Genomic DNA, 20,400 nt, shown 5'->3' with positions numbered 1-20,400 from the left:
GTGGAGTTTCAGGGGTAAACAGTGTTTCAGACAAGGCAACCTCTTCTTCAGAAGTAATAAAACAGAAAAGAAATGTAACATGACCCCGTACTTCTTGTGTGGTGTCATCCAAGTGTCAGCAAGCCCCGACATTCAGGTTTATTTTCCAAAGCTTGTGTTATAGTAAACTTCTTCGCAGAACATTACTTCTTGGTTTAACTACGACAAGTGTAAGACCAGTAAACTGTTATATAGGAAGTGCTTACACCCTCTACTGCAGCGTGTGAAAATGTCAGTGAGATGACAAATGTTTCACTATACAAAACATGTCAACTGAGAGGGGAAGTACACAAAACCGTCATTCTCTCAGTTTCCCTGTGTGATTTCTCAAAATACTTTTTAAAACCCCTGCAGTTACTTGTTAATTTCAACAGCTCTTTTGTGTTATATTTATCCAGAAACCAAACCTAGCCTGCAGAGTGAGAACAAAGTGGGAGAATGAAATGCTGTTTACAGGGCCACACTTTGCCCTGAGCTCTGCCCTCTAGAGGCCAGCTGGCAGAAAACATGCCAAGCAGCACAAACAAATTGTTGAAATCTAGTGACGAGCCCCAAATTGCTGCGGGGATAAAAGGAAAAAGCTCAGCAAGAACTGATGGCAAAGCACCAGAATGCTTTTAAGATCTGGAGTCTGGCTCACCATCTCCTTGCAGAGAGCTGAACTATGAAATCACTGCAGTTGTTCCGGCAATTTTTCTGATGAATTGAATGCACTTACTTTACTCATCATAAAATTGCTTGAATTTAGTGATAAATCTTTTTTGCACATTTACAACAGAAACAAAGTAGCATAATACAGGAGATCATAGATTCTGACTAGGGCAAGTAGTTTGAATTTGAACTTGGACATTTTTATATTTATTCACTTCCACAGCAGTACTGTTAATGGATGCGTCATCCCTTATCAATCTATATATTTAAACCTAGATACCAGAGAAAACCTGTGTGACTGGCTGACCTAATGCAGATACAGAAAATCCATTCAGGGTGAAAAAACATGAGGATTTGTTGGAACTTGGGACAATATCATATATACTATTATTGTGTTACTGAAGACATAAAAAACATAATCCATCAGTCGCAGTGGGAAAACCTTGAGCTTAAAGTTGCAAGGAGGAACATTTGTTAGGATAGTGCAAGACTGAGGTCAGAGCAAAGATTCAGAGAGGCTGAGGCAGCAGATCCTAAGAATCACTAAATGAGTCAGAAGGAGGGAGAGAGAGATGACTGATGAGCCATCACTCAGTATGAGCGCGACAATGGCCAGTGGAGGCAGCTGTGGTTAGCTGGGGCCAGGTCTGTGGTGCTGTTAAGTTAGAACAATACCCCTGCACAGGAGGCCCAGATCCTATCAAGCCAGGAATGTGAAAGAGGAAGCTCTGGGAACAATGTGCAGCGTTCCTATGCCATTCTGGGTCCCACCCGCCTCTGCTTCATTCTGCTTTCAAGCACGAGAAAACAGGAAAACTGGTGGGCTGGGGCCCAGAAGTCAGGGTCTGTTCTGCAATCAGCTGGGGGGGCTAGAAAGCACACTGTCACCACTCAGCCCACTACAGTTATTTTGATCGCTCTTGGAATGTACAACTCTGAGCTGCTACATCCACCACTGGATGTCAGTAAACAGTCCCATGACCATATCAGGTAAGACGAATATGAAAACAATGCTGCACTGCCCCCTAATGGTGCAATTAGCCACCACACTATCAAGGCAGTCCTGTGCAGGGCTCTACAGTGTAATCAGAAATAATGCAACCATAAAATTAAATATTACATACGTACTTGTGCTATTGCCTCAGTGCAATTTAATATGAATCATGTCGTCAGAGTTGTCATGAATATACAGGCTTAATTTAATTTACATCTCAAATCTTGAAGGTTCAGTTCCTTTAATAAAGCTTTTAAGGTTTGGTCAATATTCTCGCTGTTCAGTTGATAACAACAAGTCAGTTCCATCACAGAAACACAAGTTATTAATGTTAATTAATGTTTGTAAACAGTGTGAAAGTGTGTGAGAAAAACAGACTGAAATTAATTAATTATTAATTCATAATAATAATTACAATTCTTTTAGAATTTGAAAAACAGAAATGCAGCACCTCAGAGGCAATGCTTTCTGTGGGAGATGAGGATTCTGCTGTGGAATTTTGTAATGACGCGTCTTTTTAGAATATAGGACAAGATGGTGAATATCCCTTGTGTGTTCTGCCGCACCTACTAGCAAACCTTTCAAATGCTCAGAAAGCTACATCCCAGACTCTTGAGAAAAGGGAGGAATTTAGAAAGCTTACAATGGGCACTGAGTCGTTCATCTGCAAACCGGAACAAGACACGCAAACTTCGATGCCCAGACATTCAAACAAAGACATCAAGCCAGTTCTGCTAAGACCTGACTGACAGTTGTGAGGCAACACAGTTGGTCGTCACGGCTGAAGAATGTGACCTGACCAGACCCTGCATCAAAATTATCCCCTTTACACTCCTGACCAATTACCATCTGAGATGACACTCTTCTTCCAGAGGCTGTAATAATATGCTAAAACTGTAATTAGAGGAAGAGACCAGTGTAATACTACTTTACAACGTTTACAGATAGATACTCAGATGCTTAAGCAAAACTGACTCAACCACATTTTTATCCTCATTATATTCAAGGGTATTGACCAGAACTAGTGCTGCAACCAAGGACTTACTTTCATTGCAGATTAATCCAATGATAATTTTCTGATAATATAATAACTTTTTAATGGAATATTTAGTCTAAAATTGACACTACTTTTATGTAAAACATTAACATAAATACGAATTAACACTGTTTATTACGGTAGTACTATTGTGCTATTCAAATCTTTTTATCTTTAGTGCTTATCCTCTTGTGCTTCATAGGAGGAGCTGGCAATCCCAGCAGACATTGGGTGAGAGGCAGGGTACACCCTAGACCGGTCACCAGTGAATCACAGGGTCAACATACAGAGACAATAACCATCCTGAGAAAACCCACAAAGACAAGGGGATACCACACAAACTTCACAGAGACAGAACCCAAATCTAGATTTGAACAGGGAAACTTCTTGCCTTGCGGTGACAGCACCTACCTGTATATATATATATATATACCTGACACGCACGCACGCGCGCGCACGCACGCACGCACGCACGCACACAGCTGAATACACATTATACACACATTTAAAGCGGTTTCCGTAGATAGATATAGCATTTAAAACCTTTTTGCCTATCTTGGGATAAAAACATCAGACAAAGTATGACAGTGCTTTGTACACCTTACTGCAGGATGGGCAACAATTGAAAAGTCTGCTTTGCGTCTTTTCAGAATTCAGTAAAACAAACAAAGAGATTAATCCAGTACATTGGTTGTTCCCACACTAATTAGCTTACAGCTTCTGTAAAAGCTAAACCACAGTGCCCTTACAGAAACACAACCCACTTAACCCATGTAGCATACCTTAAGGCCATAGAGCGGGAGCTGGGACTGGAACGAGAAAGGAAGGTCCAAAATTTCACTCCACGAAATCTGAAACACAAGGAGCAGACATTGTGTCTTTAAGGACTGACAAGAAGACAAGGACACAAACCAGACACATAACAGTACTGCTAAATATAATCCTTTATCATGAACTCTACGGCAGATTACATTTAGCTTTGAACCATCACAGTACATTAATATAACCATTATGTTTGTCTTTAAAGATTCTTGTTTTCTTCCTGTTTTTTTTCTAACTCTACTTTCTAACTTTCTAACTCTAAACAGTCAAGAGATTTGATATGTAGTTTTTTTCCCCCACTTTGCTATGACACAGAACAACATCCTTTACACCAATTGAGTAATAAGGCCAAAGGGATGTTGGATAGTTTGTTCTTGGTCACAGCAAACCAATAGGTCAACCCACTTGGCTTCAGCCTGGTTTGCCCTGTACTGGGGCTGGATTAAAACATCCTCCTGAGCAGAGTAATAATCTGAAGATTACCCATTACATCCAAGAGGCAGTTACATAAGTAACCAGAGCTTTCCAAAACTGTACATTATTTCCAGTTTATCATCACAGTGGCTTAAAAGTGCTGTGTTTATAGTCGGGTAATCACACATGTTGTAAGTGAGTGTAACATTTACAGGCCTTTGACAAGTTGACATTAGAATGACACAAATGAAGAGAGTATAGAGGCGGCGTAGACTTGTAATCATTATCACACTGCTGTCAAACAAAGGAAGGAAGAACGAGCCACTGAGTCACACAGCAGCCAGACAGAGAAGCTGAGGTGTGAGAACTTCCACTTTTACACAGTTGACAGATGGCGAGAACAGGTCAGCATAGATATCAAGTCAAAACAAAACCAAGCAAAAGCCATGACAGCCCAAAAGAGTCATGTCACAGCTACATACCTACGCAGGTATCCTACCCACCACAAACACAGCAAAGCTGAAGTAAAAAAAAATGAACAGAGGCAATAGCTAACTTCTCACACTCACAGACGTGTGAATAATACATCTGACTTCCTGCTCCAGCTCAGAGACTCCAAAAAACTGTGACCAAAGAGAAAAGGGCTAGACCAAACCCTGTGCACATCCTGAGCGCTGTAGCAGATACAGCCACAAACTGAGTTCCTGCTCTATATTTAAGCGCTTGCATTTCTGTGGTTTTGCTAAAGCATATCTCACATCTCAACACGGCTTACTAATTCTTCTAACAATCAGTACTTTTCCAGATTTGCGTGAGTTTAAACATTTACATTTCAGTGAAACTGGAACAAGGGAGATGAGCTAAAGGTCAGCATGACTGATCTTATCAATGGTTAACTTGGCATCTAATGTCTTTTTGTCACCCTGCAATCATTCAAGTCCAGCGTACAACAAGGATGCTGAAAACAAGAGGTTAATAGTCCATCCAGGAAATAACATAACCTAGACAGAGACAATATTTTCCAGCTCATTTTTCTGTGTGTCATTCTTCTGTCACAGCTTTTCTTCAAGTTCACCTTGTAAGTAAATCATAAACTTATAGATGTCTGACCCATTTACTGTACTCGTCCTAACTGAGCTAGCTCACAGTTCGAATCAGGCAGCATGTTACAGTAAATTGAACAAAGGGTGAAATGCCTATATCTGGCTCCTCCAGCACTAAATGACAGGCCCGGCCTGTTGTAATCACTACCTCTTCAGAGGAAGCATTACTGGCTTCTTCTGACTAGAAAAGGAAGAGGATTTTAAAAACACCTTTTTTTTGCATGTTTGAACAGACATGCCCCCTAGCTTGCAATGGGTAACACATACAGACAGAAAATATGAGGCTTTAATGAAGCGTCAACAGCTCAAAATACAGAAGAAACTCTTGCATCTCAGCCGAGGACGTCTTGAGGGCAAAGACAGGGTGGTTTCTTTGGCAAAGACAGACCCAAACATCAATTATGCTCCAAACCCTCTCTCCCAAAGCCAAGGATAATCTTCCTCAGCAGGGCTCAATTATAGGTTATTTCTAGCTAGACTCAGTCCTTATTGTGTGCTACATTATGTCCAGTCTTTCAGTGCAATCAAAGAAAAGAATGATGAACCCGTGTAAATTAGAGTCAGTAATGTTGTGCTTTAATCTACATTGCACTGAGAAGAAGGGACATTTGGAAGTTAATCTGAAGAAAGTCCGAGGGACAAAATTCTATTTCGTAAAACCCTCAATCCTGAAAATTCTTCTTATTTTCACTGTGTGGCAGGAAGCCTTCATTTGCTGTAAGCATTTGACACATAGTCAATAGTCCTCTAACGATGCAATTTAGGTTGGGTGCAGCACTATTTGCAGTTCCCCAATAAGACAGCTGCTAGCATACAGAGAAGCTAGATAGAACCAATATTTAATTGAACAACAAGGTTTACTTCCTCAGTGTGTTGTTTGTTTAGCTGCCCAGTTAATAATTGAGCCATGAGCAAATGCTGCGTCACGTGGATACCCAGATGCAACTGATCAGTCTAGGTGTGGAGGTCAGATAAGGTGCTCTCGCCAAATGTATGACTGGTGTTATATTCCATGGAGACCTCGCATAAGTTTCGAGGAGAAATATATGGACATAGAGTAGAAGCTGCCCGTGAGGAATGGATGAGAGGTCAAGGGTCATCAAAGCAGGTGCCCAAGGAAATCAACGAGCCATGATATTTGGATGGTCAAAAGTTTTAAACCCAACATAAAGAACACCACCTGAGGTTTTCTCCCTTCAGACAACAGCATTACATGAATTAGAACCGAGGCAGAGGCTGGGAGGGGGGGAATAAGTTAACATTAAAAGGAATCTTTTATTGATGAAGACATACAATTAAGAGACTGATTTGTTATTTCTGCATTACATAATATTTTTGTAGTCACCACTGAAATGCTGAGTTGACAGCTAATCCTTGCAGGGGGGCAGCTTAGCGAGGGGCCACTGTGGGGGCATTTCACAGAGTGGGCTTTTTTTTCGTCCCCTGTACTCTTCAATGCAATTAATGTCTTACCAGATTAAACCAAACCCACTAATTCACCGGAATTATGCCCCAGATAATCACAGATAGATGACTGCGTGCAATCTAGGGGGACTCCCACTGATTTGTGCGTCTATAAAGAGACTGCACGACACATCTGTACTGCCATCAGAAGCTTATCCTGGCAGGGATGAGGGGAGATCAGCCAGTTGCAAAGGCCGACGGTCCAGTGGGCTGAGGTTAGCACAACACTGCAAACCCTTGCGTATGAAATGTGTAAACTATGTGGTGTACTTCTTCATAGCATCATTACATTGCAGCACAAGTCAACAGTTAAATGAAGTTAGGTGTCATCTTCCTCTACTAACAACTACACACAAATTAGGGTCAATAGGATGTTGCGCTTTAAAGTGTTGTTCACATGTAATTTAAAAGGTTGTAGTGGTATATCAACCTTTGTCAAACTGTAAAATAGATCTGCTTAACAGATGCTAGTTTGTATATGTTAAGAAAGCATTTAGTGTAAAAAATAAAGAGCAGATTGTGAGAATAAAGTCCGAACAAACTGAATGAGTGGTGAAATGACAGAAATTTCAAGCCCTGTGTCTAATGCACAATTTAAAATGAGATATTATGGCACCATCTTTACATCTTAACCGGTTCGATCAATACAGGTCCAACGAGAGTCCAACCAAAGGGCAGGTGATGCTGATTCCTTTATCTGACCACCAAAAGTCTTGAAAGGCATGGGCACATTCAATTAGGGGGGGCTTTGTTCAGGGAGGGTAGAGCGGGTTGTCCACTAACAGAAAGTGAGCTGTGCGATCCCAGTATCGCACATCCCCATCGGGGCAGATACTGAACCCCAAATTGCCGCTAATGACTGTGCCGCTGGTGTGTGATTGACTTGAGACAAAGAAAAGTGCTGAAAATAGATGTGATGTATGAATGGCAAAACTGTTCTGTGAAGTGACCTGTTCTGGGTGTTCATCAAGACTAGAAAAGATCTGAATAAATGCAGACCACTTACCGTCTGTGACTGCTTCACTGCTGTAATCTGACTTCTACATGCAACGCATCACAACAAAGTTCTCCTCACTACTCAAAGCCTCGTCCACCCTCATGTGGGCCCAGGAGAGAACACAGACTGACTTCTCTTCTGTCAATGGGCCTCCATCTGACATTGTTTGGCCGTCTCCACCTCCAGCCCCACAGCAGACTGACCAGATTCCTCTCCGACTGTATCCAAGAGCTCGAGTGTACAGTAAGTGAACAAACGCCTCATTGTGTGTGTGATGCACTGTGAACAGGGAGAATGAAGCCCTCAGAGCAGAGAGTCCTCTCACTGTCAATGCAGAGGAAACACCATGCCTCAACGTGTTGGGGCATTGTCCCTTCGAACTTTTACCTCTCAACAACAAACGTCTTCCTTCCAGACGATAACAAACCACACTTAGCTTCGCATCGGTGTCTTATCTCCCAGATAAATCCGGGTCATTGATTAAACCAGGAGTTAACTGGGTTAACTCTGTGTGCGTGGTGATTCTCACGCTGCGGTTAAACACGTCAAAGCATTTACTTCTCTGTCACGGATAGTTTGTACCCATTGCAAAGGCGTAACCAAGAGGACAACTAGCTACGTTGAAGCGGACTTATGGTGGGGTTGTTCGTGGTATCGTTTAGTTAGCAACTAGCCTGGTGTTGATGTTGTACTGTGCAAAGTGCTAATGCTGAGCAGCAGCCTAGCTAGCTAGCAGCAGGAGCAACTTGGTTTAGTTCCCCAGCCAGTTGTCAGATCGGTCACCATGCTAGCGTGATGGCAATGTAAACAGCGCCGCTATCTAAATGATTCTACTAATGCTGCCTGCGGAACGATGCTTCACATGGAAGTTGCACGGTAGCTAGGCGATTAACTCCCACTAGCAGAGCAGCCAAACTCCTCGGTTAGCATGATGCTACGGCAGCCAATGCTGGTACCACAGTTGGGAAGCTAACGTGAACCCCGACAGCAAAGTTAATCACGGAACTTGACGTAAGCCAGCGTTCACTGCACCAGTGCGCAGCCGCCTTGTCCTCATTACTTGGTTATTCGCGAAGCTGGTGATACTTACAACTTTTGTCTCCTGTCCCCTCACTGGAGCTAGGCAGCTAGCGTTCAGACGCTGCTTCTCAGTGCTGAACAAGCACCAGAGTCCTGGCCCTCCTCCATCGGAAGGATTTGCGTAGTGGTGTGATTTTTTTTTCTGTCCGTCTCGCTTCTGAGAGCAGAGCTCGCCTGTCACAGCCCTGTTTGTCCCGCCTCGCTCGCTGTGATAGGCCGGGATGACGTACGCCAACACGAAACAAGGCTTTCTATTGGACCAAACACGTGACGTTTCCGAGAAAACGACCTGTTGATTGGATGACGTCGCGGGGTGACATTCACATGGGTCCGTTTATTTATGACGACCAGCGTACACCGACACATGCTCGGGGGGGCGGGTGTACGAAGGAGGAAGAAGTATTTTTATTTAATATAAAAGTTTAGCATGTTTTAACACACCTTTTAAACAATGAGTGATGACGAGCAAAACTCTTGATTTTACTACTTCTATATAATCTATGCTACATTAATCAACAACACAATTTATTATGTTTACAAATTAACAATTATAAGCTTTAATTATATTATTTATAAAAAGCTCACACAAATAATAGTTTTAATAATGTCTGGTCTTGTATTTACTTCTCAGGGTATACATTTATATGTATTTAACCTCAGTTGTCTGTGCTGCATTAACAAAGTTCACTCATACTAGAACCAGGCAGGCTGTTAAACTGGGTTGGATTGTCTGTCTTAAGTATAAATTGGTTAAAATTCATATTTTAAAAAGATTGGTGACATCATATTTGAACCAAAAACATGTGGATTTCCATAAGAGTCAGTTCACTAACATTTGTCCCACCTCTAAATACTTCCATTGGATGAAATGATGCAAACAGTTGGAACTCAGATCCACACAGTTGTTTAGCTTTGGTTCTATGGAATTGCATAGTATGAGGTACATTGAATGTAAATGTACCATTTGTATCATACATTACTTAAGTTGAGGAAAAAATAAACAACGTAGGATTCTTGGGGAACACCTTGTTTGGATTTTTAACAGCCCTTATAAAATCCACCCCCTTAAAATCTGTCAAATGAAAAAAAATATTCAATAACAAAAAAAGACCTTCTTCAAAGCCTTTATTTGTCAAATATGAGCATAAATGGAAGGATTGCAAACATTTACTGATCAAAACATTTAATGCGGGTTGGTTCTTGGTATGATATTGTTTATTTGCTGATAAACAATTCAAAACACTCACTGAAAAATAGTGCAAAATTGTCTTTAGTATTTATTTCATGGTTTAGAAAATGATCAAATGGAATACACTAAAACAGAGCTATGATCGAAAGGACAATTGCTCCCCCTAGTGGCACTTTGTGCATGGTTTGACAGAATGAATGACATTTAAGTAGCAATATAACTGCCACTGACAGGGCCATGCTGACAGTCAGTCCTTCCATGAGTCTGAAAAAGGAAAGGAAATGCATGAACATTGTTTTTTCCAGTTATTTTCACATGCATGTGTCTATATACCAAACTCTGTATTGGAAAAAGAGACCAATATATAGTGTAGCATGTATCACCTTTCTTTCTCTGCTATTCTATATGTTGTGAGTATGTATAGAAATGTATAGTAGTTAGGAAAATCCAAATTCTGGCTCCAGAGCTGTGCACAAGATATGTTTTCATAGCTATCTATTAAATTTACCTTTAACTTTTCACTTCCTCTGTTGGTGCAGCTTTAGGGGTTTTCTTACATTCTTCACAGACATGGTGGCAGGATCTGTTTGGATAACATACTGGTCAGTGACACACACAGGTTTAAGAATATATTTTTTTCCTCATTTTAATAGTTGAATATTTTCTTCCGTAATATTTTTCCAGTCCATTCCCAATAACTACGTCAGTCGGAGAATACTGTGGTATCTTTTTATTATTATTTAGCTTTTATCGACCAGAACTTGAATGATAACAGAGTTTGTTATTTGAATGGCTTTTTTGCAAGCCTCGTCAATAAAGAACACAAATTCAAGAATGAAAGCAAATTCTTTGTTATAGTGTTTTCTTTTGCCTTTTGGCTATCTATCATTTCATCTTCTTCAAATGTCAATAAAAAATTAATACAGCATCACATTTGTGAAGATAAACGTCTGACTTATCACCCTAATATTAAATAATATAAATTCAGTGTTTTCCTCACCTGTGTCCATGATCATGTTTATTGAAAGGTCCTCCCCGCGACCAGGGTCCACGTCCTGGTTGATCCCCAAGATCAAGCTCGAGGAACTTTCCTCGACAAGTTCTAACATAAGATGCTTTCCCCACGGCGAAACCAAGGATCCCAGCAACTGAAACAAACAAAAAATAATAGTTAAAGACCACCAATCTTTGAGGGATAATTAAAAGCACAGCTACAGATGAACTGAAGTTCAGTATCCTGTATGTTACACACCTGCTAGTTTTGGAAAGGGACCAAATCGCAATGATGACTTCCAGATACCTGTATGGAAATAAAATTTGACCCAAATCACATGTGATCATTACAGAAATGACTGTTTTTACTTGAGGAAGATTTGATGAAAGTCAATGCTTTACCATTGTATATCAGCCCACCAGTGACAGCCATGCTGCCCAGGGACAAGGGGAGAGCTAAAGAAAGAAAGAAAACAAAGTGAAAAAAGACAACAGTCAGCAGCTGATCAAAAACAAGTATTATCAAATGTCTATCTCAATCAGAATCAAGTTAGATTCATTACATTCTCTATACTGCTTCTTGCCTCAAAAAGATAAAAGCAGGAAGTCTCAATAAAAACAGCAACTCTGGGTTCAAGCCCAACAGAGGGCAAAAGCACAATCAGGGCAAATTGAAATTGCATATTGTTGAAAGTGAGACATCCATGTCTTATTTGATTATAAAGCAAGTTTAGCATGAAAGTGCGTTGTCCACGGAGAAATGCACAGAGACAATATCCAGTACGTGTGTCTTAAAAGGAGCTATGGAGACTTCTATAACTTCTATTCACTTGGTTTTGAGGTACATGGTTGGGTTTTTGTATTGTCCCTTTATTATGGCTCAAAATTCTTCAATAGACATATTTCTATTGAAGATATATCAATATATGTCCTGAAGGTATCTTATCAGATTCATGAGGACTGGATGAATCTTTGTTGTGTTAAGTCACGCTAATTTGACGTTTGTTGGTCAATATCTTAAATACTAGATACAATATGAACAAGCCTTTGTCCAATGAGTATGTGTTGAGAATTTAATGAGAAGACGTCGAAAAAAAATAAAAATCACAAAGGTGCAAAATCCATCATGGTGGACTTTTATGTTCCATGGGGCTTTTTTTTCTCTGCTGTTATCTGCCTTCATGGCTTTCTGACTTCAATTTTAATCACAGTTTGGTTAAGTTCAGGAAACAGAGTTAGATCTTAGTTTGGGTTCAGAGGCGGACTGGGACAATATTTCAGGCCAGGAATTTGACTAATTTCCACCCTTTTCACACGAAGCACCAGACCTCTAATTTTGTAGGCTAGGCCTAATTGTTGATGTAATGGTTACCAGACTAGTAAACAAGTAGGTGGTGCACTAACTCTCTGGCCTCTGCCATCTTTTCAATGCAATTATTTTTTCAAGTGCCACAAGAATCTCCTTGTCTGTTGCCACAACCAAAACCGTGAAAATATGAGACTCTGAGGTGGTGATCTAGCATTGTAAAGTGAAATTAGTCAGTGAAAACAAGTAGTTTCTCAATGACAGTCTGTTATTTTGTTGCTTAAATTTAAGTTTTTCTTCATTATGAAGTTTAAGGGATTATTCACAGATTGGTTTCTGAGAAATCATTCACTTTTTAGTTCTACATTTTCTCTGAACTGGTTTCACACACACCTTTTTGACATCATTCATTTGATCTTTTATTTATCTTAATTCATTCAGTTCAATTAATTTGTGTATTTTAATTAATCACTTAATTTGTTAACTCATAAATGCATTCCAATTTAATGGCAGTAACAACGTCAAAACAATACTGGTATTACACACTAATAATCACTCAACCCTCAAGACACGTTCACATCCTAATATGGATTGATTCTTGCCTTTATTGGCCTGTGCAGAGTTCAATCTGATTGAACTTTCTCCTGTGTTATGGTGAGACTCTACAATTGATCCGCATAAGTCAAGGGTCAGGATAAGACCAGGAGTTCTAATCCAGGAAGTTGTTTGAATAAGCGCACCTTAATTGTTGACAGAGCAGGGATGTTTTTCAGTTCTTAGCTGGATAACCATTCTTGCTCCCGTAGCTTCTGCTTACAACCCAGACTGTTTTCTGTCCTGGGAGTTGTTCCCCTTGCTTCCGTATCTGCTCAGAGGTCGGAGCTATGTAGGTGTGTACTGGCGTATCTCTGAATCTCTTGTGATATGCTGAAGCAGGTTTTTCAGAGGATTTATTTAGGTGTGTTGCTTTAACCGACTTCAGGAAACCTGCAGCGTCACTCAAACTAAACGAGAACCAATTCACCACAAAGGATTGAAGTCGGCTATAGAGACTTGACTCAGTGAATAAACACACTTTATAGGAGTGGACATGAGAGAGAGTAACTGGATACAGGCTGAATTCCACAGAGAAAAATGTAAACACACTTGGACATGTGGGTGTTGATAAATGAGCCCTACCCTGATGACTTACAATACGTGTGGTTGTATCCAAGCCAGCCACGCACTGTGGTATAGGTCATCTGACAGATTTCTTAGCTTCCTGAGTTTCTACTTAATAAGAAGAAAATGATCTAGAGGTACGAGTCTAACTGAACAACTTGGATGTACCTCTGTACCAGAAGCTCTCCTCTTGGCATTCTTTCCACACCTTTCTCATATCTTCTCCATGAATGTGACGGTCACTCAGGGGGCACTGCGGAAAGGTAGTTTGACATATTCGACACATTTCATACATGAAACCATTTCAAAGTTATTTACACTAAAACAAATATAAAAACAAAAAAATAGCCTATAGGGGAAGATATAGTATATGATATGATAGATATGCTATCTGGCTCTCATGTACATCATTCTATACAAATCCTCTCACCTTCAACCCTCTTTTCACTGCAGCTGGATCAGAACCAACAGCTGCTGCTTCCTCTGTCTTCATTGTTGTAGGTGGTGCAGAACTCATGGTGCCGGAGTTTACAGAAACCTTCTTAGACCTGTACGGTGCAACTTTACCAGGACTGTGCTACTTCCTCTCACCGAGCCTCAAGTCTTTATCGGCTGTAATTGCTCCTCCCTTGACCATACGTTTATAACTCCGCCCCAAACACATGCCAGAGACGCCCTGTCCTCAAAAGGCTGTTTCAACTTGAAATAAATGAGATTCTGGGTGAAAGCAAGTGTGAAAATATAGTTTTGGGCAGAAATTAAATAATAAAGAATAGTATTGTTTAAATTGTCAAAAGCTGTGCTTGCACAAATAAAATGACGCACCTTAATTCTTGCAGTTCCAGTTAGACTAACTTTGGTACAGTTTCTAAACCTTTAAGTGAGACACACCTTTGTTTGGAGTAGTTGTTTATTTTACACTGGTTTTGTAAAACAGGTGGGCCATTTATTCACATGAGAACCCAAGCAGGTTGGTCACATTGCATGTATGAATCAATGGGAATATCCATTATAAATAAAAGCTTTCAATTAAAGATGGTGATATCAGAGCAACAGCGTCCAAAACAGGAACAGATTCAATGTTTTTTAAGAGGAAAATTTAAGTTTCACTGTTAATGATAGAACAATTAGGAAAATAGATACTGTCAGCCAATCAAGAGCCATGACCTCATTACGCACTGCACACAAATACATTTTAAAATAAATTAAAGATATGAAAAATAAAATCATGCCGACACTATAGTACATAATACTATTGTTAAAAAAATGCCACTATAAGTAAGTAAAACCATTAAAATTTTGACTCAAGTTCAAAAATATCAGCAAAATATTATTTATCAAAAGTAATGCTGAATTACCCATTTTGTCAGATAACTGTGGATTGGAATAAAATGCACAATATTTCACTGTGAAACGAAATGGAGTACAAATACAAAAAAAGATGAATTATACAAAGTATAAATAAAGTACCTCAGTACTTGCATAAATACACTTTAACTTACTGCTAAACAGTACTGCAATTGTAAAAAGGCAACAACAGTCAGGTACAGCAGGAGAAACAGGGACAACAACAAAGTAAGGAGACAGCAGTGATAACAGCCAGAGCAGTGTATACACACTATACAGTAGACACTTGGACCAACTCTACACTGATTTAACACACTGGTTATATACATTTACTGAAGCCATATCTATTTACGTACACAGCGACTTGGACCTGCCCACCTTCACCAGTGGATGTAGTATATTACTCTGTTCACTCGTCCATGTTACTTGACCTTATCTCAGAGCTAATTCTATTGGGAGAGCATTTCCGAAAGACCAAATATGAAATTGAATAAACTGTCTAGCTGCATTTCTGTTTTGATTTGTTGGGTTTTGTTAGTTGTAAGTAACATTTTCTTTCGATTGAATGTCCCGTCAACACTTGTAATATACCTGAACATTGTAAATAAATTCATGTACCAGGTTATGATCCTACGAGGGTGAACTGGTGTTACTGACACTCACAATCAGAGATGTAGGTTACTGGGGACAACATCTCGATTTAAATGATTTCATATCAGTAATGCTGTATGTGTGACATTTCAGTCACATGACAAAAGGAGCTCACGGTCGAACTTGTCACTGAAGCAGTATTTGGGACAGGACCTTTGGTAACACTCCGGACATCCACCAGAGCAGCGAACCCACAGGGAAACCGGAAGCCAACAGTAAGCTGGCTGCTCTCCTCTCTTCACACACCGTTAAAGTGACACAACTCACATGACCACCATGATCACCACACTCACATTCACCAACACCCGCCCGCCTGCCGGACATCACACGAACCCAACAAACCCAAACAGCGGTAGTCGAGGTATTGCTGAATCCACCAATCACGTCGCATCGTGGGCTGACTCCAGGCTTGCACGAGGAAACGCTGTGGATTGACGTTCCGTAAATATCCTCTTGTCCAATGAATCGAGAGAGCAGCGCAGCCTGTTTGGGAACTCTGACCAATCACATTTGAGCATAGGAGGGGCCTATTTATTTCCACCGCCCTCTCGTTACATGACACCTCTGAGGACCAATCAATGACAAGCAAGGGCGGAGACCGAGCGGGCTCCCGTTCAATGGCGAGCAGGGGGCGTGGCTTGCGGGGACAAGGCCCGCCTATTGGCCGGTCTGCAGACTTCCCACAGACAGTTGTATGTTTCATAAAAATGCACTCTGATGCGGCAAGTAAGTAGTAACGTTGAACAGGCATTCCTCATCAAATCATACTGCTGCTGGCTGCTGCACAGAAACCAGCAGGGAGGCTAACACACGCTCGGTGTGTCCACGTCTACTTCTAGCCTGTGGTGGCGTGAGCTGTGATGGAAGCGTATGAATCCCGTGTTATTCGCTGGTTTCTTTGTATTTGCCAGAGCTGTTTTGGGCGACAACAAAGGAGGGATCGCTAGTGTGTCATCAGCTGTTTCTGACGTGCTACTTTAGCCACTGGCGTTAGCCTTTAGTTGTTTTGTTTTGCGGTAGCCGTGCTCACTGGAGAGTTAAACCGAGGAGGGTTTTCGATGCTAACCGTAGCATTGTGATCTTTGCACTCCTCGTTACTCGGGATATACTCTGCGGGTCCACGCAAACTTGGCATCAACGTGATTTCACTGTGAATCCCCGCATTTGCTGTTCGGCTGCGGAACACTACAGAGAATGAAAATTGTGACGCAGTTGTGTAAAACATATTTCGTTGCCTGCTGCAGCGGCGCCGCGGGGTTTTGCGGCAGCTACTTCAGCTGCCGCAAAACGTCTGCGCCACCCTTGTGTGCCAGGAGCCTTGTGTAGCTAGAGCTAAAAATTACAAAACAATGTAAAAATGCATTAAATCAGTTGAGGTAAATGTTGCGGGGTAGAGGGGTCAGAAAGAAATAGTTGTTTTGCCAAGGTGTGGGAGTTGTAGTTCGGTGTCCCGGGCACAGACGAGGTTTCAGCGGCCTCCATGGCGGAAGTGGACTACAACGCCCATGCGCCCTGCTCTCCAGATACTTTGTAAACTCTGTGCAAGTTGCGCGTCTGCACTGCTATTTTAGGTATGCAGCTAGTGCTATCTACCCGACTGTGTGTTGCTTTGCCTGCTTGTGGCCTGTAGAAACACATGAGCCACCTCGGTGTTTGATGACAGCCCCTCCACGACTGTGCTTACATGACATTTGGCAACAAGGTAGCGTGCACGATCGGACGGATTTCGAGTTTGCATGTTTACGTCGAGTGGTCCCGGGGAGTCACTCCCTCATTCGTGTCAGATCCATTTTTCTGTCCGTTATGAAAAGTAAAGCTTCTTACTAGAAATCAGTCGAGAGTCCCTTGAGCCCCGCAGAGTGAGTGAAGAGTGAAACCACAGGTCCTTGTTGGTGCTGTGATAATGTCACCTTCTTGTACCCTTGTATCAAGCCTGTAAGTTCGAGTAGCAGGAGATTGTGTGCTGTGCCTCCGTTTGAATTTTCATCTAATCTTTATTCTTTGTGGAAATAGATTTTCAGCTGAATTCCCACTCGAGTACACTGGCCAGCATCCATAAGATCCACCACACGTTGCACAGGCTGGTAAATGCATATCAGCAGCTTTTACATTTGTATTTGTTTGTCTTGAGTGTGCATCATGTCAACATGTGTCCTGTTGACGAGTTTGTGTTTTTTTTAAACTATTTATTTGGATAGAACCTGACAGAAGACGTTGGGCAGGATAGCCACCCCCCAGGTAAGACATGTACAACTTCTTGTGTGTTTCAATAGTTAACTCAAAACACATATCTAGTGAAATTACTGCTGCATTGTTCTCCAGCCAAACTGGTGTGTCTTTCTCAGTTGGAATGTTAAAGGAATGGTAGGACCGAGAAAGCGTGCATGATCAGTGTATGTGCCAATAGGTAGCTGCCTTTCATTCTGTCATCCATTTGCTTCCCTAGCTTGTTGCTCCAGAGCCATGCCTCCTAGGAAAAAGAGGAGACCCTCTGCTGGAGATGACATGTCAGCCAAGAAAAGTCGCCAGGACAGGTGTGACATCCCCTTATCAAAGAATAAAGCAAAAATAATCCAGCATAGTAACAGCTAAGTTATGCAGGAGTAACGTGCTCATAAAGCCATTGGTTTGCAGTCAGGAAAAGAAAAACTATAATGGGAAAGTTTTTTGGAATCACACAAAATTCTGAAGTCTGCTTGCAGAACTGCTGCAGAGCTTGAGACTTAACTGTCTTATCATGTGCAGTGTTTTCAGAAAACATGAAACGCCACAAATTCGAGAGGAAGAGACGTTTTCTAGTAAACGATGCTTGGAGTGGTTCTATGAATATGCAGGTGAGGGGTTCTATTTTAAACATCCCACCCTATTGGTTTATTCAACATTTAGCCACTGACCAGTGGTGTTGGTTTTGGCTCCATGTGTAAAACTGCTGTGTGTGGCTTCACACTTGTCTGTCTGAAAAAGGCTGTGACGATGTGGTGGGTCCAGAAGGCATGGAGAAGTTCTGTGAGGACATCGGAGTGGAACCAGAGAATGTAAGTAGCTTGTTCTGCATTTTGGGTGTTTAGATATGTCTCAGCTACATCTGGTTACATTTCTGCTCAGGTTTTTCACCTTTTGGCTGCTGCTCAGGTTAATCATGCCAATTTGAGACTCCATTTTGGCTCTGCTAACCTGATGGAAGAGTGTAAAGTTAGCATAGTCAAATAATAAACTTGATATTAACAAAAAAGGACCACCCTAGTTTCACTTCAATGTTACTAGTTAGTAGTTACACTGGTGCTTTGTTTCAAAGGTTGTTCAGGTCGTTCGGTTTCTGCGTTTGACTTGTAACAGTTTTGTTGGTTCAGAAGATGGATAATCTGGATTGACAGGTCTTCTATTTAATGATATCTGAAAGCTATAAATGTTGTTGACTACTGTGTTCAGGTGGTGATGCTGGTTCTTGCTTGGAAGCTGGATGCCCAGAGTATGGGATATTTTACTCTCCAGGAGTGGCTGAGAGGCATGGGCTCACTGCAGTACGTCACATAACCTACTTTTTGTCCTTTTATCGTGATGGTTTCAAGATTGATGGTTGATTTGCTGGGTCTCAAGAAACCGCTACAGTGTAAAGTCTAAGGCTCTTTTCTGCTGTTGTTAGGTGTGATTCCACAGAGAGGCTGAGGAGCTCGCTCGATTACCTGAGATCGGTCCTAAACGACAGCACCAGTTTTAAGCTCATTTATAGATATGCTTTTGATTTTGCTCGGGTGAGTCAAGAAAAATCGTATTATTATGAGTAAGCTCACAAAGCAACACCCCTAAAACAAGTCCTCTCCATTTCAGTAGTGAAATCCAGTTGTTTGCTAAGAATGCCTGATTGAAATTCATGTTTAGTCTTATTTAAGCCAGCGTACAGACCAACCTTGATATTTTGGGATGGTCAAAATCAGTTTGGGTTTTGACTTATAGTGGAAAACCTCTTCAAGAGTGGAGGCTAGTTACATAATTCTCAATCGTGCATGGTTTTAAATAAAGCTTGTAACACTGTTAGAGTGAATTAAAATACAAATGGTGAATGAAAACATGCTAGAGTGGCTCTGATAACAATGTAATACTTTATTATCAATAATGGCAGCTGGTTAAAGAATTAAGCTATGTGGAGAGGGACTGGGGCAGATTTTCTATTTAAACTGTTATCAACATTTTGCATCAATGTCATAAAACCATGCTCCTTTTGGATTGGACAGGAAAAGGATCAGAGGAGTTTGGACTTGAACACAGCAAAGTGTATGCTGGGGCTTCTTCTGGGAAAGACGTGGCCTCTGTTTCCTGTGTTTAATCAGTTTCTAGAGGTGCGTACCACATTTGGAAATTGCCTCTACAACCTTTTACCCGATTGAAGATAGAGTCACGTACCATAGCTGTATGCAATATTGTCTGAAGTCCAGTTTGACCTTGGCCAGGGTTGTTGTAACTAAAACGGTGTGGTGCCTTGTTGATGTTCAAAGGTATTAATTTATTTCCCCCCAGCAATCGAAGTACAAAGTCATCAACAAAGACCAGTGGTGCAATGTTTTAGAGTTCAGCAGGACAATCAACCTGGAACTCAGTAACTACGATGAGGATGGTGCCTGTAAGTAAACACGTATCTACACACTAATATGACAACAGAGCCTAATGTGCATGCTAAGAAAATAACAATTTTCTAATCTCTATCTTATCCTTTCGTCAGGGCCGGTTTTGTTGGACGAGTTTGTGGAATGGTACAAGGAAAGACAAATGTCCTAGCCACAGAGCAAAGTGGAGAAATTGACAAAATATACAACTGTGACAACAACGACTTTGAGAATCAACAACCAATAAGTTAACAATACAAAAATGGTAAGGCAGTGACAGTGGGAGCTTCCTAGAAAAGGAGGGGTTCGGGCTGTGGGGTGGGACCGGGGTGGGGGTGATGGGAGATGGGTTTGCAGCCTGGGTGCATGCTGCCCAGACTGCGGATGCGGGGGGCTGACATTGTGGAATTATGTTTCACACCTGAAAGTTGCGTAGTGGGCAAGCTTGCAGCGGTCCCCAGTGGCATTGCTCTCTCTCACTGTGACATGTCATATTGCTGTCTGTGTACGGATAACATGGAATCATGCATGGATGATGGAAGCAAAATGGTA

The 20,400-nt window shown here is 41.3% G+C and overlaps 3 protein-coding genes across 5 annotated transcripts in view; 1 reads left to right on the top strand and 2 right to left on the bottom strand.

Annotated features, from left to right (window-relative positions):
* Positions 1–8,743, bottom strand: part of fryl (furry homolog, like) — a 68,158-nt gene extending 59,415 nt beyond the window's left edge. Inside the window, exons 1-2 of the mRNA XM_061077838.1 lie at positions 8,611–8,743; positions 3,503–3,571 (exon numbers count right to left, since the gene is read on the bottom strand). The gene's annotated coding sequence lies outside the window, so the exon portion shown is untranslated. The remainder of the gene's footprint in view (positions 1–3,502; positions 3,572–8,610) is intronic.
* A 1,022-nt stretch (positions 8,744–9,765) lies between these two features.
* Positions 9,766–13,811, bottom strand: ociad2 (OCIA domain containing 2). The gene is made up of 7 exons (XM_061078664.1): positions 13,680–13,811; positions 13,418–13,502; positions 11,185–11,238; positions 11,042–11,089; positions 10,790–10,937; positions 10,298–10,372; positions 9,766–10,053 (listed from the first exon to the last, which is right to left on the bottom strand). Exons 1-6 carry the CDS (start codon positions 13,764–13,766, stop codon positions 10,300–10,302), a joined length of 495 nt encoding a protein of 164 aa, XP_060934647.1. The 5' UTR covers positions 13,767–13,811; the 3' UTR covers positions 9,766–10,053; positions 10,298–10,299.
* Positions 13,812–15,909: 2,098 nt separating this feature from the next.
* dcun1d4 (DCN1, defective in cullin neddylation 1, domain containing 4 (S. cerevisiae)) lies at positions 15,910–20,154 on the top strand. 3 transcript variants are annotated; one of them, XM_061077504.1, is made up of 11 exons: positions 15,910–15,973; positions 17,261–17,331; positions 17,446–17,485; positions 17,694–17,781; positions 17,993–18,081; positions 18,212–18,282; positions 18,677–18,768; positions 18,891–18,999; positions 19,480–19,584; positions 19,763–19,865; positions 19,965–20,154. In XM_061077504.1, exons 1-11 carry the CDS (start codon positions 15,955–15,957, stop codon positions 20,018–20,020), a joined length of 843 nt encoding a protein of 280 aa, XP_060933487.1. In that variant the 5' UTR covers positions 15,910–15,954; the 3' UTR covers positions 20,021–20,154. The 3 variants fall into 3 exon arrangements, with proteins under 3 accessions (XP_060933487.1, XP_060933488.1, XP_060933490.1); XM_061077507.1 differs by lacking the exon at positions 15,910–15,973 and adding an exon at positions 16,878–17,182; XM_061077505.1 differs by lacking the exons at positions 15,910–15,973; positions 19,965–20,154 and adding an exon at positions 16,829–16,949 and having other exon boundaries at positions 19,763–19,873.
* The last annotated feature ends 246 nt before the right edge of the window (positions 20,155–20,400 follow it).

The sequence above is a fragment of the Limanda limanda genome, chromosome 9 (assembly GCF_963576545.1).
Source record: "Limanda limanda chromosome 9, fLimLim1.1, whole genome shotgun sequence".
NCBI classification, from domain to species: Eukaryota; Metazoa; Chordata; class Actinopteri; order Pleuronectiformes; family Pleuronectidae; genus Limanda; species Limanda limanda.
Note: the sequence above shows the minus strand (reverse complement) of the source record. Positions and strands in the feature narration are given on the sequence as shown.

Excerpts from the sequence above, each read along its gene's own strand:
- dcun1d4 (XM_061077504.1), top strand. Across the intron at positions 18,082-18,211 it reads GTGGTTCTATGAATATGCAG|GCTGTGACGATGTGGTGGGT; the intron begins GTGAGGGGTTCT and ends TGTCTGAAAAAG. Across the intron at positions 18,283-18,676 it reads TCGGAGTGGAACCAGAGAAT|GTGGTGATGCTGGTTCTTGC; the intron begins GTAAGTAGCTTG and ends TACTGTGTTCAG.
- ociad2 (XM_061078664.1), bottom strand. The coding sequence starts at position 13,766 with ATGAGTTCTGCACCACCTACAACAATGAAGACAGAGGAAGCAGCAGCT. Across the intron at positions 11,239-13,417 it reads GGAGAGCTTCTGGTACAGAG|CTCTCCCCTTGTCCCTGGGC; the intron begins GTACATCCAAGT and ends TTCTTTCTTTAG. Across the intron at positions 10,938-11,041 it reads TCCCTTTCCAAAACTAGCAG|TTGCTGGGATCCTTGGTTTC; the intron begins GTGTGTAACATA and ends TGTTTGTTTCAG.